This window comes from Cheilinus undulatus, linkage group 16 (genome assembly GCF_018320785.1).
Source record: "Cheilinus undulatus linkage group 16, ASM1832078v1, whole genome shotgun sequence".
In the NCBI taxonomy this organism is placed as follows: domain Eukaryota; kingdom Metazoa; phylum Chordata; class Actinopteri; order Labriformes; family Labridae; genus Cheilinus; species Cheilinus undulatus.
In genome coordinates, this window is record NC_054880.1 from 11,210,676 (window position 1) to 11,229,957 (window position 19,282).

At 40.1% G+C, this 19,282-nt stretch overlaps 1 protein-coding gene across 1 annotated transcript in view; it reads left to right on the top strand.

Annotated features, from left to right (window-relative positions):
- Positions 1 to 17,834: 17,834 nt before the first annotated feature.
- Positions 17,835 to 19,282, top strand: part of LOC121524364 (POU domain, class 2, transcription factor 2) — an 83,000-nt gene continuing 81,552 nt past the window's right edge. The window contains 1 exon segment of the mRNA XM_041809722.1: positions 17,835 to 17,934. Coding sequence (XP_041665656.1) covers positions 17,835 to 17,934 — 100 coding nt within the window.

The window sequence follows — 19,282 nt, forward strand, 5'->3', positions numbered from 1 at the left end:
TGCAGAAATTTTAATATCAGCATTTATGAACTTTTAAGGCTATTATCTGGTGACATTAATGATATTGTGCATCCCTGTTAATATTGTTAATATCAGGCAACCTTTTGCAGCCCAAAGGAGATGCTGAAAATTAGCAAAATGGGAGTTTGTTTTGATGCTTTTGAATTCAAGAAATTCTATTTAAAGCAAAAAAAATCAGTATGAAAAACTATATTGCAAAGAGAGAAAAAAATTACCATTCTAGACTGATTGGGAAGAATCACTGCAAAGTATAAAAGTCAAGAGTTTCAAGAAGTTTCATAAGTTTGAAATGGATAAATGTGCAACTTTTTGGGTCACACCAAATCCCGCAATTCACATTTTAAAATATTTTTCAGGTGCAACAACCTGACTACATTTTTGCCCAGAAAGTAACAGAAACACCTACAATTTCCCTTAGATTTAATGTAATAGATATAATACAAAGGGTGAGTGAATAACTGCTGATAAAGGAACATTTATTATGTTTTTGATACTCTAGTAACAGATGCTACAAAAATCATTCCAAATTTACATGAAATGCTCCACATTTATTATACAGAGTGTGTAGATTATACACCACATAATCCCCCTTAAATATGAAATGTACTTTGAGTTATGTCTGCAGTGCAGTACATCTTGTTTTTTTGAAGCAAATGCCAAAAAATAAATTGAAAATGCAACTTTAGCAAGGATGTTCTTACTGTATGTGTCTAACTTTTTTGTTTTTGTTACAGAACTTAAGAAAATCAAATTGTCTTCTGTTTGCCTTCATTTTTCTCAAATGAAGACCACCTAGCCAACACCCAGTCACTGCTCATGTTGCATGGACACTAAAAGGAATTAAGTTCAAGGTTTTACACACTCTGACCATTTCCCCCGTATGCTCCTTTTTGTGTTTGCTGCAAATAACCACAATCAAAGGATGGCGCCAGCTACCGGCCTCCTCCCTCTTCTCCATCAGAGTCCTTGCACACCAATCTCGTCATCCCAGAGGTTCAAAGATGAAGGTGAGTGGGAGGGAGGGTGAGAGGAGGAGGAGGTGGACGGTAGAGGAGGGGATGTAGGATGAAAGCGGGGTGGAAATACGCCTGGCCGAGCACTTGTGTTTCCATCCCTCCCCTCTCACCCCTCCTCTGCTCCCCAAAAAAACATTCTTTTCCTTCTTCCAGCTCTCGTTCACCCCCTAATCCCTCGCTACTCCACTGCATATGTTTCCTAATCCGGAGTGTGTGGGAGGCCCATGAACCCCCTCGTCCTCCTCCTCCTTTCTCTCCTCTTCCACCTCCACCCTCTCTTTTCTCTTGGTGGCTGTAATGCTGTAACCTGCCTCCATTCGTCTTTCTTTTAGCTCTGTTCTGTCCGTCTTTCTGCAGCTCTTATCGTTAGACGGCAGAGTGAACCAGCCTGCCCCCGCCCAAAGCCTCCTCGTATTCCCCTCCTCAGATTTCTCGAGCCATTCTGCCCCTCGATTTCTTTTCTATTCAGTCTTTTTGGGGCGAGTAATTTCTCATCATTACTCCTCATTTATATTTTGACTTTTGAGTCTGTTTGGCCTTCATTTTCTTGTCCCTTCTCCTCTCTTTGCCAATATTGATAATTACACTTTATCATGCTTGATGCTTGATAATGAAAATAATGGAAAGTATATAAATTTAACAGCACGGTCTAACATGACACTATAGCCACTACACCTACATCAAAAGACGCATCACTAAAATTCTACCTAAGTTTATCTTATTTTCCAAATTTTCCAGACTAAAGACTTCATTTTAAGTAGCCAATGAAAACAGAATTTTTCTGAAACTTTTGTATTGGACCAATACTTCTTTGACAAAAACAGCCAGAAAGAAAACTGTTATACTCCTATGATTTTATACCCGTTAGCCTTTATTTCAACACATGATTACTTCAACTAGTTTCTCAGCCATTCATTCATCCCTGTCTCCCTCCTGCTAGCCGTCCTTTTTTTTCTGTCAGTTGATTTCCCTCTCTCTTCTCCCTCATTTCAGCTGCTCCTCTAACACTGGCACACATTCTCTCTCTCAAACACACATAGGCTTTTTGTCCTGCTACTTCTTCTTGCTTTACCCCATTACTGAATAGTATTCCTGGAGCCTTTTGTGGAGCCTTGTATAGGCACATGCCAAGTCAAGTTATTTCAGTGCAGATTCAATGGAATTACCCCCCAAAATAATCTCCTTTTTCTTCCCTTGTCCAAAAAAAGTAGAAAAGGATTGAAGAATAGGGTGGAATAATGTAAAAACGAACCAGCACCCTTGACACAGAATAAGCCTGTACTTGCACACTAGAGGTACATGAGAAGATAAAAAGATCAGAGAGTCTACATATTTAAGAAATACTGAGGAATCTGGTTATGAACTGTGGCTGAAAGCAGGGATGTAGGGCAGAGTGAAACCACCTAAACTCAGCTTACTTTTTTATGTGTAACCCAGAAACTACTCACCTTTATGAGCTGATTGACAAGAATTTAAGACTTCAAATTATGAAGCATGGATCTGTCAGTTAGAAAAAAAAAAACAAAACAAAACAAAAAAAAAAACAAGTTTGTTCATTTTATGTTCCAGAATAATACATTTAAGTGCTTATAAACATGTGGAAAACAAAGCCTGGTAATGTTAGATTTTACAGAACAATTAAGGTATCAAAAAGATAATGCCTTTAACTGTGAAACACATGAAAACATCTGGTTTACCAACAGATGAAGGTTTTTTTGCATGGAGGTCAAGCGCTATACAAGCAGCATCTACATGAATACATGTGATAAAACAGAATACCTGATGATGCCAATGATCCTGAATGAACTATGAGTGCAGAATAGGGATCAGTATCTTCTTAATGAAGCCCTTGTACCCAGATGCGCTTTTATGCCATTACCAAGATATATTTCCCAGTTTTGTTCCTTATCCTCTTGTTGTAATTGGTTTCCAGCGCTCTTTATGGCTCATACTGCCCTTTTACTTCTAATTGATGCTTGCTGGTATTGTTCATTCAAATACTGTAGTGATTTTACAACTTCAATATAAGGGATGCACAATTTTATCAGCATGATATCCGTATCTGCAGATATTTGCTAAAAAAGTTATATTTACAGCTGATATTTTGGCTGTAAAGATCTGTTTATATCAGCTGGCCATATGAACAAATAAGTTAGTGGAGCTTTGGGCTGGACCATCAGATCTACGGCATGTGAAGTCTTGTCTTTACTCATCATCATTCTTACACTTAAACGTGTGTTTTGTGGACTGAAGGACTGACATTTGTTCATTTGTTCCTCCTTAAACTTTAAGAGCATAGGAAAGGAGATGTGCAGTGAGAAGGGAATCCGACTGCTGTTACTCTAGGCAGATGTTATGGATGAGACGTGGTTAGCTGTTTTAAAACTACAATTTCCAGCTTACAGACTACAAAATGTGCACATTCTCCATGTTGTTTAGTGCAGCGAATGAAACATAAAAGCCATGGTGATAAAAATGAGTTCATTAAGATTTTTATAACTTGAAGTCACTGACTTTGAACATCCAGAACAGCTGAGAGGTTTGACATTAATTTAAACATACCTAATAATCATACGAGTATATGAAGTATATAAAGTATATTTAAGTCCCTATATATTATGCGACAGTATAACTTAAACCTTTTTGTTTTTTCTACCTTCCTATTTTATCTTATCTATCTTATATTATCTTTTGTTTCGAAGCTGTTAAATATTGAGTCTACTTTGGTTCTTTCTTTGAACTCGTTATGTGAGAAGCACCATAAAGCACAAATAAAAAACCTTAAAAGGAATTTTTTTTTTTTTGTCTAATGCTTACACATCATCCGAGTATCAGAAATTCTTCCTTTAAAAGGTGATGATCTGTACACTTTTACCACACTAACTTAAGAAAACTCGTGCAGTCTGAATTGATGAATGATCAATTGATTGGATGTTTGGATAAACAATGAAAAATTAAAGAAATGGATATTTATCATATGTGGGATGATTTTGTTGTAATGTCTGTAATATTCCTTTACTCATCCTTACCTCTTATGGTTTACCACATGAATCAAGTTTGACAATGGAATTTATTGTTTAATTCAGTGCATGTAATGTTATAGTGACAGTGATTGCTTGTTTTAATGAATGCTCAACTGGTGTGTCACTTTAAATGAAGTTGACACAAAGAATTGTGGGTCATCTTTTCTTCTCTACTATGATCCAGTTGTTCCAACAATAAAGGAGATAAGAAAGGGTGCATTGAAGCCCCTTTGTTTCCTTTCTTTATCATTTAGAGAATTTGAACAGCCATGGCCAACACTCAAATACTTCTGGGTCATTCTACTCAGTTAGGAACCTTTCTAAGCAAAAAGGACTATTTGAAAGGAACCTGTGGACTTCAGCTAGGGTGAAGAGTCACCATGCAAGAGTCACTATGTTCTCTATGAACTTTTTTTTAAACTTTTGATGGGTTTTGTTCCTATTTACTCTCCTATAATTCCTTTTTACCCCCCAAATAAAGCGTCTTTGTACATCTGTATTTTAGCATTGCACTTTAATATATGCTCCAAATGCACACAGTGTCCAGGTCTCAGTGTAAGAGTTCATGTAACTGCCTTATATCCACCAGAAAGTAAAAGAGTGCTTGCGTGTTTGTATCAGCACCTATCCTATATGAGTGTCAGTCCACATTTGTGGAGGCGTGTAAGCACGCGTGAGCCGCCTTCAGGCATTCACATACGCGTTTCTATGCGCCTGTGTGTTCATCAATACATATATATATATCCACGTGTGTGAGTGTGTGTCAGTGCCAAGTGTCATATCGATAGGTTAATAGCTGCGGTGTCAGATTCAGTAACTCTCTGATTAGTTGACAGTTCACTAATCCACACACCATCCTGAGTTATTGGCCCAGCCCATTGATTTCCAGCCTGCCAGGCAAGCCAGGAGGAACTCAGGGGTCGTAAGAGAGCCTGCCGCTATTGATTGGCCCCAGATCAACCCCACCACCACCTCCATATAACAGACACACACACACATTGATACATAACCTAACTGCAGTGCTACGGCATGGAGCCTCACCATACCTCCAGATGGTTTTCTTTACTCCTCTCCATGACTCTCCTCTTGTTGCCTCTCTGTCTTCTAGGGTGCCGTTGGGTGTATTTGTATCATGTTGTGGTGTCATTTCCATCAGTCAATCTTTTTTTATGTTTGAAATATTTTTATTGACAGATTTTTATGAGTTGTAGGAGGCATCTAACAAAACTGCTTCCCTCCCTCTCCACCAGCTCTGCCCCACTGCCAATACTTTCACATCCTTTCATATCTCTATCCGAACATGAAAGTGCTACTCCTCCCAAATCTTTTTTAGTTTCAGAATCCTTCACTGTCTGTAGAACTGAAGGGCAAAGCAGTTGTAGTTTTCATTTTTCACAGAGAAAGCAGCTGTGGTCTGTTTAGATTGTCAGTTAGTGAGGATTTATGATGGTATCATGTTTCACATAGGAAGAAATGAAATCTTGTTATTACAAGGATTCAATATAAGTGATCAGAATGAAATACCAGTGCAGACATTTTTGAAGAAGGAAAAGTCAAACTCTTTAAAGCAGTCTGGCAAGCCTGCATTGTTTAAAACAGTGGTTCTCAGCTGATCTTGCCTCAGGACTTGCTACCACCTCTTTAATGAGAAATCACAAACCAAATTTCTGAGCATTTCAACACTCAAATTTATTCAATGAAAAATGTTTCAGCCATGAGACGAAACATACGACTGAACAAAACGACAAGACAAAACAAGTGTGTCTGAAATCCCTTTGAGGACAAACATGCATACATTTCGTTATCCTTTTCCTTTTGAGAGATCGAAGACATCATGAGAAGACAAGCTTTGTTGTCCTAAGATAACAAGGTCAATAAGTCAAGTTCTGTAGAAAACTGACAGTCATTTTTTTTCCCAGCAAGACGTGTCTCTCTACAACAGCTCCACACCCAATTTTTGGGTTCTGACTCATCAGGCAAGAACCACTCATTTAGAGCAATGATTCAAAACCATTTTTCCTTGGAGCCCCTCTTACTCTTACCATCACAACATTGTCATCATATTGTTGACAAAATCAGCATTCATTGTAGTGTTTCATTGATAAAATGCAAAGAAAATGATTCTAAATGTGTTTGTTTTTTCTGACCAAAAGATAATTGCATAAACTGTTTTATCATGTTTTTGCTTAATATATGCAAACCTAATTAAAACAACCTCGTAGCACACCAAGCCTCCCTGAGGTCTTTGACTGAGGGGGTCCCAGACCCCAGGATGAGAACCACTGATTTAGAGGCTAATTCTTACAAGATTTGAAGACTTGGATGTGAACAATCACCAAGGGTCACTGTGAGATTCGCTGTTATGCATACCTTTTAACTGACTACATTTCTTCAAGTATATTTTTGGGATGATACATAGCAGAGTTTCAGACCAGGACCACACTTCAACCACACCTCTTCCTGTGTTACTGTACCTACCCATCTCCTCCCCTCTTGTTCTCATTTTCCACAACTTTCCCTCACACCCCTTTCCTCTATTTCTCTCTTTACCCTGTCCATAGGGCCCTGAAAGGGTTTTCGTCATGCCCTGGAGCTACAGCGGATTCCCTAAGCTTGCCCAAATCATTGCCAGCAAACGGCACAAGTGTGGTACTTGTTAGAGAAATGTAGTTCCAGGTGACTGAACGCCATCAAAAGATCACGCATGGTTTGGCATTTCCAGATAATGGCACCTCATCCTAATTAGCATACCCAGAACCTCTTCCTGGAATGAATCAGGTCTTTGAATTGTGCTGGTGAGCAAACCTTTAAGAGCTACTAGATTGGCCCACATTCACAAAGTCAGGTTTAAAAGTCAAGTATCTACCCGTTTGAGTGGCAGTTGAAAGTGTCTGTGTGCCTGGTGGGTTTATCTCTGGTCATGAAAACTGTCTTTGCTTTAGGAATTTGACCCATCTGATGGGGAAGTAGAGGAAACGGTTTTCTACATGGTGGTGGGTTTGTCTCCAAACACAGTACCTGCCCCAAACTCCTGGACCACTTAACTCTCCTTTTTAAACATCTCTCAGGGAGTCAGTAGTGAAAATCTGGAATATATGATGAAACCCTTTCAGTCTGCATGGTGTTCCTGCAAAAGATAGTCAGTGCCTGTTTTGACAGCAAGCCAAGAATTTTCTACTAGAGAACAGAATAAAGCAACAAAGAGACTCACCTACAACTGTTTTCTTGACCTTGCTCAGCCTTTTAATTATCAGGGGTGCTTGCAGCATCCTAGCAGAGTGATGTGGCTTGTTGTCTTCTGGATTGGGTCTCAAAGAAATGTTATTCTGCTGGTGAGAGCGTGACCTTTTAGCCAGAAAACAGGGGATTGTCCCTCTCAGGTTTGGAGTTAATGAAGATTAGAAGTGTCTTTGGTACTGTGAATAGCGAGATAAAACCCCAGATGAGAAGCAAAAATGTAATGGATTACTGTCAAAGAAATTCTCAGTTTGATGATAAAGCTATGGTGTCTTCTCTTAGAAACGTATCAACGTTCATACACTGTGTATTAATTGCTTAAGCTCTCCGATAAGCTTCTATGTCTTTCCCCCCCTTTTTGTAACAGATTGTGACTTGATCTTGAAAGAGGACTGCGGAATGAAGTCACGGAAACTGATGATCTGGATTCAATCTGGCATCACAGCCACTTTACCAGGTGAGTGCTTCTAATTCTGTTGATCCTCAAACACATCCAAACATCACTGTTATTCTCCTCTCAACATTCTCAACATTTCCAACATCCCTTGAATTATTTCCACCCTCTATTATTCTTTCTTCCCCCCGCTCCCTCCATCTCTCCTCGGCCTCTGTGTAAGCATCGGGGTGGGCTGGGGTGGTGGTGGCAGCGGGGGGTTGTTAAACATTTTTCTTCCTTCTTAATTGTTTTGACTTGTGCCATTGGCATCCCGATTAGGCCCCATTGATTTCCCACTGCTAAGTGCATTGATTTCTACATTTCTCATTGATCCCCGCTTCTAAATCTACCCACACACACACACACTCTGTTTCTGTCTCTCTCTTTTCCTCCATGAACACCACGCTGGCCGAGCTCGAACAAGTGCATGCATGTGTGTCTGTGAGCATGTGTGAGCTGGTGAGTGAAGAGACGGAGATGGAGGCTGGCAAGGAGTTACATAAACGCAAAAGATGAGAGATTTGAGTTGTGTCTCTGGGCTTTATGTTGTCCGAGAAAAGAATCCGAATCTATCATTCGATTTTATTTTACAAGACTTTGCTTGAGTGTGTGGTGCATGCAATAAACAAAAATATAGAGGTGAGCAAGCCTAAATGTAAAGTAAAAGGATCTTAAATACAGAATATGAAGAATAATGTAGATCAACAACAATATAAGCAGAAAATGTCAGGGTTTGCAGTTAAAAGAGATGCAGTCAGGAGGAAAGAAAATTACTGATCAGTGTGTGCAGAGATTAAAAATATGATATACAGTAGATATGGAGAAAATTTCAAAGGGGTTTAGAGCTTTGCATGATTTTAATTCACTTATATAAAAGTGTTGTGTGTGTAAGAAATAGAAAAGTTAGACTTCATTGTTTAAGCAATATTTTAAAATGAATTCCTCACTTACTCAAATGTACTGATCTTGATATGCATAGAAGGGTATCTTGTGGTCAGACAGCTGTCTCTGCCTCATTGAAAGGTCTGTGCTGATTTGAATTTGGGCTGTTGAGATTCTTGACATTAATTGTGATAATTAAGATCCACAGTTAGTGCATTGATTTTTCTTAATTGTGATTAATCACTTGCTTTATTGTCCTCTTCAACACATTTCCGTATAGCCACTGCAGCATCTCCTCCAGCTACAGTGATGTTGAATAAGTCCACCGCTGCTCGTTAATGTCTCATTTCAGTCTAAAAAAAAGTCAGACAGTTCACTGGACAAGTCAAAAGTCATCTACACATTTACCTTTCACTGTTCCCTTATTTCTTGGCATGCACAATGTTGGATTTTTTCCAATATACGATATCTGGTTATCTACAAGGGCTGCGCGGCGGCGCAGGAGTTAGAACTGGTCCACTTCCTGGCCTTTGTGTGTGGAGTTTGCATGTTCTCCCCATGCATGCATGGATTCTCCCCATGTACTCTGGCTTCCTTCTACCACCAAAGACTCGTCAGGTTAATAGATGACTATAGATTTGCCATGAGTGTGAGTGTGAGCATGCCTGGTTGTTTGTCTCTGCATGCCACCCCTATGAATGACTGGCCCGGGTGTACCCCACCTCTCGCCCACTGACAGCTGGGATAGGCTTCCAACCCCCTGCAACTCCAAAAGGGTAATGTGGTGTAGAAAATAGATGGAGAGATGATATTTACCTATTAATTTTAGCCGACATCGATATATTTAAATGTAGTTCAGACTTCAGTCTGAACACACAATTTTTTGTTTTACATCATAAAAAAGCCAACATGATTTATGTTGAATGTGCAAATTATGAATTATGGAGTGCGCCTTTGATGACTTGACTGGTTGGTATAAAACATTTTGAGTTTGTTGAATTATGTAAGGTGTATACCAAGTGAACATAAAGATTTAAGTTGAGCCAACATTTTTATTGTGCTCAACTTAAATAGATGGTGCAACTACTTTACTTGAGCCAACTGAAATCAATATTTCTGTTGGAATTTTCTTCCAAGTCAGTATTTTAGCTATGAGTGTGTTATGTTAACTAAATGGCAACATGAAGTATAAAGTTGGGCCCCTCAACTCTAAAATGCTGTGAAATTCCTGCTTATGTTGTGCTCTTATTCGTTTTTACAGTGTAGGATCAGCAAATTAACACATTTCAGTCCTGAAATCACTTTAAACTGTGAGGAATATGATGAATAATAAGACAAACTTCAGCTGACATAGATCTGTTGGTCCAGCCTACAACTTCACTAACTTATTTATAAATATGAGCAATATTTACAGCTGGTTTTTATATCTGCCTATACTGATGACTCATTTTTTAAACTAATATCTTCAGATGCCCATAATATCATGCAACCCAACTTCTTTCCTTTTCAAACATCCCAATTTTCTTTTTTCATGGTTAAGTTCATGTTATAAACTAAGCAGCTCTGTATTCAAACAGGAAGTTATTTATCCTTTAAGGCAGTAGGAAAATCCAAAATGACACAAAACAGTTTAAAAGGCAAAAGATTGAAATTTTAAAATGCAGTTAAAAGGATGTGATTAATTGGGAGTAACTCCTGGAATCCTAAGTTTAATCATAATTTAAAATTGTCATTGTTTGACACCCGTAATTATAATATTGATGCTGCTATAGACAGTGATAACTCTTCATATGATGGCCGTTGTGTGGGACATGTGACTTGAGCACCACAGTTTTTGTGGAAGATGACGTCTCAGACACCTTTCACTCCTCATATTTGTAGATTTTTTTTCAGTTGAGTCTTGTTATCATTCTCGCACACACACCGACACACACACTTTGGTCTTGATCGTATTCCATGGTGTCCAGGAGAGCTGGGTCTGATCCTCTCAGTGTTTAAGGCTCTCATCTCCCCCCACGTCTGCAGCCAACACACATGTACACACACACTGCAGGCTGCACGGGCTGGAAAGCTCCATCCATGTCATTGGCATTACCTCAAGCCTTGATGCTGCATTTGTGCTAAGCTAAGCTGTTTGGGCCTCTCTGAGCACGAGCACCAGAGGCTTCCATGTATACGTCTGTGAGAGAGAGAGAGAGTACTTTAGTGCTCTCTTGAATGTTCCGGTATGTTTGCATGTACGTGAATATCTTGCATCAGTGTGTTCCTCTGGTGTTTCCGTGCTCTCTTGCATGTTATGGTGCATTTGCATGAGTGTGCTGGTAAGCGTGTAGATAAATCTGCTATACCAGAACACGAAACAGTTTGTGTATGTGTAATACAGGATTGTGTGTAAACCTGATAGCAAGAATTACAGAAAAAGGGGATATGTCTCCCCCCGCCTCCTTCACTTTAGTGCTGTCTGGCGTTCTACATCATAAATCCATTACAACCAATTCAGGATGAAATAGGATGCAGAAAATGTGTGAAATACGAACACTAGAAAGGGAACACATCTTCAAAGTCAAAATAGAATTATGTGTGAAATAAATAAGAATAAACATAATTTTCGAAAATCCCAGGCCTATGAAGATAAGAACACAGGAAAAAATCAACGAACCAATTTTCACGCTTGCTGTTATTTTCCCGCTCAGCTCAAGCTCATGAGCTGTAAGCAAGAGCATTGATCTGCCTCAATGATCGTATCAAGGCGGCGTATCGACAGCATCGTGTTTTACTCTTTTCTGTGTTTGTCCTCCGTGGCTTTAAGAGGAATAATGGATATGTAGGAGAGGTATTGGCAGGGCCCGGACCGGCCTATTGACAATCTGTCAGCATTGATTACTTAGTCAGGCTGTAAGAGGGAAAAGAGAGAGAGACACTGATGGAGAATGAGAGGGACAGTGAGAGAGAGAGGGATGCTGAAGATAGATAAAATGTCAGAAGCTAAAAATAATGTGTGTATGGAGAGTGAGTGAGTTTTTATCAGGGTCAGTGTCACATGAAGGATTCCTTCCATGTATGTAGCTGCAACTGTGTGTCTGTGTGCCATGTCACACCACCATGTAATAATGCTCTGTGTTATTCTGTATGTGTCTGTGCGATCATTGCAACGTTTATTAAGCCCCATGTAACAGCACGGTAATGATTCTTCCCTCCTCATGATGTCTCTTGTGTGTCTGTTCGCTTGCGTGAGTGTGTTCGGTGTGGTTACAGCTGCAGCGGAGGGGTAGGCAGTGATATAATTGTAAGCTGGTATTGATTGGCCCCCTCTTGTTTTTGATGAGGGAGAATTTAATTCAACCAACTCATTTGTCAACATGACACTGCCATTTAACAATGAACTCTCTCTTTTACACAGACAAACACGCAGACACAGAGCAGACAAATAGAGAGCAATAAGATCGTAACTGCGCTGCATTTCCTCTACTGACAATGATGCATTAATTATTCACATTTATTCAATCATATCTGTATTTTGGCTAAATAGTAAACCACATGTAGTACTGCAGTGCCAATCAACTTTTAATATATTACTCTACAGGTAAACATCCACACATTGGTTCATGCTTTTTAAGGATAAATCTGTCTTAGAGGCAGGGTGTATGCAGTTGATCATCTAAAATCATTAAAAGTACCTTAAAAAATTACAGAAACATTAATGAAGTTTTTTTAATGGAGTTGAAAATACTGCATGAAAAAACAACAGGTTTGGTATTTAAACAGATCAGTTTCAATCCCTTTCCATACTGCTGTGTATTTGTTCATGTGTATGCTTTTGTGTGTAACTGATCAGAAGTCCACTATGGCCTCTGTAAGCTGGTGATGTGAGACAAAGCAACCACCGCAGCAGGTTGCAGAGTAGTTCTTAAAGGATAGATATTACAGAAGGGGGAAAAGAACATATTGCTATTGATGAGGCCCGCCGTGCGCCATATTCTTCACCTCTCCTTCAAAAATCCACGCACACCTCCCTCCCCTCCTGCGATGGACGCACAAAACACACTATATTCTACAAGAAATAATTGCTTTTGTCTGGAAGGAGTTTGGATCGGGGCTCCTCTGCACTCGCCCTCATCTGGAGAGGGGGGCTCTTGAGGGACAACCGGTCGCTTCTTTATATGGCCTCTCCTCCCCCCTCCTCTTCTTTTTCCTCCCTTACCCGCTCGTTGGACACGCGGATGTCATCTGTCAGTGGGGAGTGGGCTGTTTTTCTTTAGGAGGGGGCCTTCTTTGTGATGTGACGTGTGCCTATGCATTGCTGACATCAAAAGCTGAAGAGGGGAACAGAGACGCTCTGAATCATTGGACACAGGCTTTGAAAGAAGGACAAGTCCTGATTTACTTGCTGCAGTAGTTGTATTAGGAGTCAGTAGTACTAACAAAGAAAAACAGCATTAGATGCATTTCACAGTGCTGTTAACAATACAAGAAGCAATGCCTGAGTAATTAAAGCAGTTTGACTGTTCTTAAGAGTACTTGTAAAGGGATTTTAGGCCACCGAAGCATTTTTGTCCCAGTATTCATAATATTGATTTTAGTAGATGTTGTAAAAGTTGTACAATTAAAGTAAACGCAGTAGTTTTAGAACTGGATTGGGATGCACAATCTCTTCATGATTTTGGTATCAGCAAACATTAGCTACAAACAACAGTGTGCATATGGAGAGTAAATGTAGTCCTTTTTTTGAATAGAAATGTCATTATTTAGCACCAATGATCTAACAATCATATGCAAAATATCATTAGCATGATATTGGTAGCAAATATTAGCTAAAAAAGTAAATAATCAATATAGGTAGATATGAACATTTCGGCCGATATTTACCGATCGGCTGTAAATGTCGGCAAATAAAAAATCTTATACATTAGACATATTAATATATAAGTAGATATATTAACACTACAAGAATAGTAGCTCGAGTAGATGGAACAGCAGCAGTAGCAGACTTTTAGTACTAATAATAGTAGTGACAGGATATAGCATGGTCACCAGTAGCAGCATGCTAATTTCAGCACTTATACAAAACTCAATGTAGTTGTTATACTGGTGTTACTAGTTGTTTGTAACAACGCAAAATGAGAACAGCAACCACTACTACCTCTTTCAATACTCTGTGCACAAGCATCCATACATGATTCTTCAGATAATTGGCATAGCACAATTGTGAAACCTTATATAACCAAAAGCAGTGTTTCCCACAGGATGATGCTGTACTTGGCCGATAGAGATTACCATCCTGCCCTGCTTCTTTGTATAGGTTTACATTGTCTCTGCTGTTTTGACAGTATTCATCAGCAGTATGTTGTATGAGGCTGCTCAAATAACACAACTCACCTTTTGTTATGTCATGTTTCACATAGCAGGTGAGCTGCATGTGTGAAGGCCTGTTGTTGCTGAGGTAGCACACCGCAGCCATCATCTCAAAGTGCAGGAGTGCAAGATGATATCAGCTGGAAGAAGCTGATGACAAATGTTGAAGCAAATACATGTGAAGTAGGTGTCGACCGATATTGATTTTTCAGGGCTGATACCCGTTATTAGTAGTTTATGATGCCGACAATTTATATTTAGTACCAATATGCATTTTATTATGACGTGCAAAATGTACTTAATGTGGCAAAATAAAAATTGCATGACCCAGGAGGTGATGTTATATGCTCACTGTATCAGTGGCACCCAGGATTAAGAGTTGATTGGCTAGCCTAGTACTCATGTGACATCTACCAAATCAGATTGTGTTGTCTACAGGATGTTTGGGGAGACTTTGGAGAGTAAAAATAAAGCCAGAGGGGAAGACGCACTTTGCTGTGGAGCCAAAGCAGTGTAGTTTTTGATTAATTGGCTTTATGGTTTATCTGTAAAAAAATAGATACTGATACCAGTTATTAGCCAAATGTCAAACATCAGACCAAATAATCTGTACGGCTGATAATCCGTCGACCCATAATAAGAATCTTAATGTTTGACATGAGACATTGCACCTAGATCGGTGCATTTGCAGGATGGATGTGGTTTAAGTCTCTCTTACGTGCAGATAGTGACTTCATTTGAATTTCTGGTGAAGAAAAATGGTCAGCAAATATACTTGGGTGGCTGAGCAGTCTTCCCAAGTATCGTTAATGCGTGGAAAACAGTGAAAAGGAAGGATTAATGTGTTCAAAACAACATTTTCCTGCCTTAATCTTCTTCCTCTTACTGTCATCTTCGTATGTGTAAAGTTGACTTCTGTTCGTGTTACCCCCATTCATGTCAAAAGCAGAGAAGAAGTCAGAAACTGTGACAGTGTGTCAAAATGGGGACCTATTTTTTGTATTAAAATGATTATAAAATTATATCATTATTAAGGAGCAAGACATTGGCGTATCAATATTTTGTCCCACCCTTTCTAGTTGTAGCAGCAACAATGGTATCAGCTGCTCAGGCTGCAGTAGTAGGGAGGTGTGGGGGTAGTAGTTGTAGATATAGTGTCAGCTGTACAAGTAGGAATGGCAGTAATAGAAAAATGGTCAGTTGTCCCCTTGTGGTAGCAAAGGTGGCTAACATTGCCACTAGTAGGTTCAACTTACAGCATCCAGTGCAGCTGAAGAGTCCAAACAGTGGCAGTAGTTCTAGCATTAGCAGCAGATTATAGAAGTGTGTTATTTATTAAGCATAGACACATCTGTGTAGATTCTAAAGTGATGCAATCAGCTGCAGTAGTAGAACACCACTCCAGGTATCATATAGTAGCCACAGAGCATCAATACTGCAGGCCCTGATGATGTTTCACTCCTTTTTATTTGACGTTTTCTTTCTTTCCCTGAATGGACATTAGCATTGGCAAAGAGCCCGAGGCCTCTCCATATATGAGGGCCATAATTGATCGATAACTTATTAACAGCTCAGTCCCACCTTGGAGTGTATACGGAGAGGGAGGAAGAGACGCCCGTGTGTGTGTGTGCTGTGGTCGATTTTCTTTTATTGACTGCGATATTTAGCGTATAGATTTTTCTATTTAAAAAAATCTATGTTGGCGATAATCTGGAGTGTAAATGCACAGCGCGCGGGCTGACAGCCGGGCGGGAATGCACGAGGAGGGAGGAGAGGGAGAGAGTTGATGGCCGGGAGGCACCTTCACTACACATAAACCAACTAAAACACTCTCACGGAGCCTTAATAGGAAAATCATGCTATTTAGATGCAGCTCAACTGACATTTTACGCACATTTTACGCTCGCACCAAACGTGGCCAACAATAATGACTAATTTAACGCCTGGCCCTCTGCAGCCCGTCATTATTATTCACCTCTGCGTGGAAAAACATACATTAGCTGAGTGCTGCAGGTGACCTTGTGTAGGCCAGGCTCACGTAAATTTATATGAGAGAGAGAGGAGAGAGAGAGAGTGATCCTCCTGCTGAAATATACATCAAAGGTTCCCCCCTTTTGAATTCATGTCCGCACATTGTGAAGAGGCGATCGATTTCCCGGAGGCCGGCGATGATGTGATTATTGGCTTCATTATAATGAAGTAATCAGAAGATCAATTGGCTGGATCTGTGCTCGTCTTGTAGGGGATTATGGTGGTCAGAGAGAGGGCGAAGGAGAGAGTGTGTATGATGTGAAATAATTCAGCTGAGGTTATTGGAGAATAAAAGGTTTAATGAAGTGGATTTGACACTTTGGTTTTAACAGTGTTAATCTAAGTTTCTATATGTGGCACATAAATAAAGGTCAGATAGTGCAAAGTGAAATAAATGTTGATTTTTGAGCATGATGGACAGGGGAGGTGAGATGTTTATGTTTGTGTTTATGTATGAGAGTGTTGGGGTGAGGGGGTAGAGAGAGAAAGGGGGGTACATGTACAGAGGGGAGGGGAGGGAAGGGAAGAAAAGGGGGGTCAAAAAGGAGGTGGAGGAGGGGGGGCTGGGTATCTGTCTCCCGGTCGGAGCGCTTCGCCGTGCCAGAGTGCGTTCAGGCTGCGCGGTGTCGGACCAAAAGCACCGGGGTTCCCGAAATAAACTGAAGGGACGCTGATCGACACAGCGGAAGACTGAGGAGAGAGGAAGAGGAGGACAGATACACACCGGCGGATGGCGGAGCACAGCCAAAGAAAAGACACTACAGCGTGAAAAGAGAAAAGGAGGAATCGCTTTCCCCTCCTCTTTTTCTCACTCGCGCATCAGTGGAGCAGGAAAGCGGAGGACAGGTGTACTTATTGATATGGATTTATTCATTTATTTATCTATCGATTTTGCTTTGATTAGTGACCCACGGTAGAGAAAGAGGGAGAGAGAAACAACGAGGAGAGGAGAGGGAGGAGCGAAAGTCAGACAGGAGGTGCCTGCATAGCCTTACTTTATTATTTGATTATTTCCATCTTTTTACCAAATAATGCTTTAGCGTGCTGTTATTGTTGTTATTGTGTCGCTTTATGTGCGTGTTTTCTTCAGCAGACCAGCCAGCTACTAACCAAAATCTTTACGAGAACCAAAAAGAAGCAACTCTAGTGCTACACGGACAGTTTTTTTCTCCCATTTCTGCGATCCGAGGATTCACCCGTGGACTGTTTGTGTGAGACTTTTCAGGAGACATTTCTAAACCGAAACCAAAGCAAAGCAAGCCGAGGAGGCAGAGGAGGGACACTGCGATCTTTACGCACAGCTGTCTGGACACAATAAATGGAGTCTAATAGTGTCCGTGCTACATCCAATGGAGAGCGCCAACTGCACTAGATCCACATGGGTGCGACGATAACAGAAAGCATCCACTGTCCAGTCACCTGCAGCCTGAATTAGCCTGTGTGGAGAAGCACTGCTAGCTTTATATTGTATCCCAAAGCTTCACTGTCGTCTCCGCGCGCCCTGCACATCGCTGCGTGTACGTCTGTGTGTGCCGGACTACTTTACTCCGAGAAGACACAAGCAGGAAGACCGTGAGTGCATCCAAGAGCTACACAAATCTTAAAACAGAGAAATGTAAGTCTGCTGAGACACCGGCTCGATCCACGGGAGAGAATAAGCCAAATCCGGAGCCTTTTTTCCCCCCAAAAAATAATCCAAAGCGTCTTCACTGTCCACAAACCTAGAAAGCATACGAAGAAAGGCCAAAGAAAGACAGAAGCACGACGGATAAGAGACGAAGAAAAGTGAGACTAACATTAAAAAAAAATCAACGACCCCCAGGTCGACAGAGGACCATGTTTGTCCCCCTGCCGGTCCCCTTCGTCTTTCAGAGAACAGCGTCCGACTTCAGCGCCTGGAGACTCAAGTCCTCGCTGGCTCCGCGGTCCAGCCCCGGTAAGACGCTTTAACTACCGGTCTGTTTAACTCCAGTGTGCACCTACACCAAGAATAAAATCAACCAAACATGAGCACGAGCTACTTGTACAGTTTCACTCACAATTTCATAAAGATCACACACTTCTGCATTACACTAGTTTAGTCTCTAATTAAGGGATCGTTCTTTTTAACGTGTGCACAGATAACATAATTGATTGAACTACTTATACAAACTCTCATGCACAAATGAGAACTTTTAACAACATTTTACTAAATATTTAAGCAACACGATGATTATCTGCATACTTTAATGTCTTCAAAGTCATCAAAACTCTTTCTTATGGAAAATCTTATGCAAACAAAATGCTTCCAATATAAATCCACCTGTCTTCTGCTATACTGATGCTCCTGTTGTGATTAATGCTTTTTCTGCTTTGTTTTGAAATTGCAAATACAAGTCAAACTTCAAAACTGCAATCTTATCTCACAACCTGACTTTACTAGTTTATAGAAAATTTTGAAGACTCAATTTCTCAGCCCTGATGTGAATAATTTTCTGATAACCATCTTTCCCTTTCATTACAGCAAGTAGAAACCAACTGAATGTATCACCAGAGAGTTTGATTAAAATACTCACTTGCATATGAATCCAAAATGCGCACCCAAAATTGGATGCATGAATATCAGGCTCATTAGCATCCATCACAGTCTCACAGAGGCGCCACACGCTCCCCCTCATCTTTTCCTCTTTCATTCATGAGCAATTTATCCACCTCAAACCTCCATCCCATCTGTCTCCTCTCCTCACTTCTCCTCACTCCTCTCATTCACTCGTTCTCAGCCCAGGTTAGGGGGGAATATTCATGGTCATTCATCGATCAGGAGGTATTGATCTCTGACAGGGGTCGCGTTGGGAAAACAGGAGTACAGTTAAGTTGGCTGACGAAGAAAGTTTGTCCAAACTGTAGGGGATTTCAGGAGAGAAAATAGAACTAAATGACTGAAATTCAGATTGTTTTGACACAGTTAATTATGCATTTTTACCACATAAAACAAGTTACTTTTATTTTGTAGTAATATTCCTAAAATAGACTGATCAGTTATGGACTTTAAAAAGATATTTTTTGCCTTAGAGCTAGATTTCGACACACTTTGACAACTGTTATTGCTTTGCAGCAAGATCAATAATTTCAGAGATTTCTAATCTCTCATAATATTATGTAGCTCTGCTTCAACTATCTAAAAATTCATTAACATTGGACATTATTTTAAGTGTTTTTTCATTAAAGGTGAATGCAAATATAAGGAAAACAATTTGACCTTAAGGTATTTAATGTGTTGCAAAAACTGAAATGAAAGGGGAAAA